Here is a 3,970-nt window from a genome sequence, read left to right as displayed (position 1 = left end):
GTGCGGTATTTTTCCATGGATATCAAATGTATGAGACTCTTATACTCTAAATGCCATATAGAAGTGCAGACATATGTGGGGCTGATCAGCATGAATACTCAAGACAGTAAAGAGCGGAGCCGCTTTCTAACGTGTAACAGGAAATTTAAAGGTACCGTCACATTAAGCGACGCTGCAGCGATCTAGACAACGATGCCGATTGCTGCAGCGTCGCTGGAGAGCTGTCACACAGACAGCTCTCCAGCGACCAACGATGCCGAAGTCCCCGGGTAACCAGGGTAAACATCGGGTTACTAAGCGCAGGGCCGCGCTTAGTAACCCGATGTTTACCCTGGTTACCATCGTAAAAGTAAAAAAAAAACAAACACTACATACTTACCTTCCGCTGTCGGTCTCCGGCGCTGTGCTTTCCTGCACGGACTGTGAGCACAGCGGCCGGAAAGCAGAGTGGTGACGTCACCGCTGTGCTTTCCGGCTGGCCGGCGCTCACAGCCAGTGCAGAGAAGCACAGCGTCGGGGACAGACAGCGGAAGGTAAGTATGTAGTGTTTGTTTTGTTTTACTTTTACGATGGTAACCAGGGTAAACATCGGGTTACTAGTAACCCGATGTTTACCCTGGTTACCAGTGAAGACATCGCTGAATCGGCGTCACACACGCCGATTCAGCGATTTCTGCAGGGAGTCCAGCGACGAAATAAAGTTCTGGACTTTCTGCACCGACCAACGATGGCACAGCAGGATCCTGAACGCTGCTGCCTGTCAAACTGAACTATATCGCTAGCCAGGACGCTGCAACGTCACGGATCGCTAGCGATATCGTTCAGTGTGAAGGTACCTTAACTCCGAGACAGTGGATTTTGGGAACAGGGGAAAGTGTGTTTTCATTTATTTTGATAGATGGATCAGGTAGGGAAGATATGCGAGATGGAGGAAAGATAATTAGTTCAGATTTATCCACATTGATCTTGAGGAAATGAGAGAAGAAGGAGTATATGGCTGATAGACATTCTGGGATTCTGGAGAGCAGAGAGGTGACATCTGGGCCAGAGAGGTAGATCTGAGTGTCATCAGCATATAGATGGTACTGGAAGCCATAGGACCTTATGAGTTGCCCCAAGCCGAGTGTATAGATTGAGAAGAGTAAGGGCCCTAGGACAGAGCCTTGAGGGACACCAACAGAGAGGGGGCGAGATGAAGAGGTAGTATGAGAGTAGGAAACGCTAAATGTGCGGTTGGTAAGGTATGAGGAGATCTAAGATAGGGCAAGGTCTTTGACACCAAAGGAAGAGAAGATCTGTAGTAGGAGGCAGTGGTCAACTGTTTCAAAGGCAGAGGACAGGTCTAGAAGGAGGAGTATAGAGACTTTTCTGTTAGCTTTGGCTGTAAGTAAGTCATTAGTAATTTTGGTCGGGGCAGTCTCAGTGGAATTGTGGTGGAAGAAAGCCAGATTGTAGGTTGTCGAAGAGAGAGTTAGATGCAAAGTGAGAGGAAAGTTCAGCATGGACTTGCTGCTTAAGGAGTTTGGAAGTAAATGGGAGCAAAGATATGGGGCGATAGCTGGACATAGCACTTGGGTCAAGGGATGGCTTTTTGAAGATAGGTGTGATTGTGGCATGTTTGAAAGCAGTGGGGAAGGTACCAGAAGTTAGTGATAGGTTGAAGACATGGGTTAGAGATGGGATTAGTGTGGTGGTGAGGTTGGGGAGGAGGTGGAATGGAATGGGGTCAAGTGCACAAGTGATGAGGTGTGATTTGGAGAGAAGATGAGCAAGGTCCCCTTCAGTGATTTTGGAGAGAGTTTATGGGGTTTGGGCATTGGTCTGGTATACAAAGGGGTTGTGGTGGTTTGACAACAAAGACTTGCCTTGTTTGGTCTATCTTATTTTAGAAGTGCGTGGCAAAGTCCTCGGCAACGAATAGGGAACTCTGAGGGGGCAGTGGTGGGCGGAGGAGGGAGATAAGTGTTGAACAGCTGTTTGGGGTTGTGGGATAAATCGTTCCATCAGCACACCTGCTGTTATTTAGGCTGATGTTATTAGGCTGATGAGAGTAGCACTCACATAAGCCGACGCCTCTGCGACAGGAGGTACACTTGTTACCGCCGGTTACAGCTGCTGGCTCACGCAGTCATCTGACAATATGGGAACTGCAGCTCTCTGATCGGCAGTAAGGTCATTACCGATGGTCAGAGGCAATTTTTGCCATGATGTCATGCACATGACAGCGTGGCAAACAACAGATGTTTGGGCCCTCCATTCATCGGAATGGGGTCGAGAATCGTTTTGGTACCTGAACCAAACTTTTTTTTTCTCTTTTTTTTAAGGGTTTATCCAAAACCACACATCAGGACACAACTCAATTTATGAGCATCTATAATTTGATATCTTTGCCTTTGTGGATTGGATGGGTTGTGAGAATTTAATGTCAATAGAACCTTTAGAAATATTTTTGCACAAACTCCATCTATAACTTAAAAAAAGCCAGTATCAGTCTCCATAATGCTAAAGGACTTTATTGCAAAAAAATTAAGTTGCACAAATGTAATTAAATGATATATACAATTTAAAGTCTTTAAATCACTGATGAAGAACATGCTGCTCGAGCCTGTGCCTGCTGAAAAGAAGCGATCTCAGCTGGCGTCCTCAGATACTGCTCTATCTCACTGTCTGAAATATCCTCATCTCCAGTAATATCTTGGAGATTATTGGGAAATGCAATGGCATGTGATCTTTTCCTTGGCTTGGTCATGCATGGCGGAAGGAAAGCTACACTTGGATGCTGTAGAGCAGAAGACTTGCTTTCTTCTGACTTTGCGGTGGACATTTCCACTTCTTCCAGAGCCTTCCTGAAAATATAAGTCCTGTGTTTTAAAATGTCACCCAAGTGATATACCACATTGTTCTTATTTGTGTGGAGCATCTTCAGCCAGGGTAGCTGTGCAGACAGCTTTAGGCAGATTTCTTTAAGTTCTTTCAATCGCAATACTGCAGGAGGAGGCTTTTTGATCTCTGACAACTTGCAAAACTGAGAAAAAGTGCATGAGTGGCGTTGGACGGGTTTGAGGGACTGCCAAGAAAGATAGAAAGCTGCAGTTATCATGGGAATAGGTTGACGTCCAGTGACTAGCCATGTCTCACTGGCCAACTCCAGTATTTGAAAAGACCGCTCCAATACTTCATCTGGGCTCTCTGTGTAATTCTTTGGGGATGACGAGCAATCTTGGAATAACCGAAAACTCTGGCAGTGACTTTTGGCCAGATCCTGAAGGCTCATGGATGGGACATCCATCTTCAATGCTTGGACCAGTTCCAGGAACACGCTGGTGACGACTTCATATGAGGAGTAAACCAAGGAAGAAATGGTGGCAACAGTGAGAGGCCAGCTGTGCTGCCTGCAGGTTATGTATACGGAGCACCCAATAATTGCCTCCTTCTCTTTTCTGGCAAAGTGGCACAATGGGAGGTAGAAGACACTTTCATAATAGGACACAGCGGTATCTGCAAAGCTCTCCGGAAGTTTGAGAACCCTACAAAGATTCCTGACACGAATAATACCGTGCAGTTTAGTTTGGCTGATTGAGTCATTCTGTCCAGTGCTTTCTGTAAATGTCACCGCTTGCATGTAGCTCTCCTCGGTGTGTGTGGTCGTCAGTTTCCCCTCAGTCAGGACGAAGCCACAGTCCACGCACACGAGCTGCTCCTGGGAGTAGAGAGCGTCCTCCACAATCTCTCCGGAGCCGCAGTCTGGGCACCGCTTACCCCCAGACATGTTTAGGCTTGAAGATACGACTATGCGGCAAGCACCAGGGTAGCAAAGTCCCTTCTACTTATCCTTCCGTGTTTACAATGATACTTCTAGAAAGGAAGACAATGAAAAAACATAACCTCTTCTGAGTTTTTCTGTGCCTGAAAATCAATTGCTTTTCTATGCTAAATGATTGCTGACAAGCAAACAGCAGTAGAGTTCTGC

General features: G+C 46.4%; 1 protein-coding gene across 1 annotated transcript; it reads right to left on the bottom strand.

The window, feature by feature from the left end:
* Window positions 1–2,572: 2,572 nt before the first annotated feature.
* On the bottom strand, window positions 2,573–3,769 carry LOC138646088 (transcription factor IIIB 50 kDa subunit-like). Its single transcript, XM_069735554.1, has one exon. The coding sequence runs from the start codon at window positions 3,767–3,769 to the stop codon at window positions 2,573–2,575; it is 1,197 nt and encodes a 398-aa protein (XP_069591655.1).
* Between the last annotated feature and the right edge of the window lie 201 nt (window positions 3,770–3,970).

This window comes from Ranitomeya imitator, chromosome 7 (assembly GCF_032444005.1).
Source record: "Ranitomeya imitator isolate aRanImi1 chromosome 7, aRanImi1.pri, whole genome shotgun sequence".
NCBI classification, from domain to species: domain Eukaryota; kingdom Metazoa; phylum Chordata; class Amphibia; order Anura; family Dendrobatidae; genus Ranitomeya; species Ranitomeya imitator.
This window is presented reverse-complemented; position numbering and strand designations above follow the sequence as displayed.

What these genes read in the sequence shown, in the direction of transcription:
- LOC138646088 (XM_069735554.1), bottom strand. Translation starts at nt 3,769, where the DNA reads ATGTCTGGGGGTAAGCGGTGCCCAGACTGCGGCTCCGGAGAGATTGTG.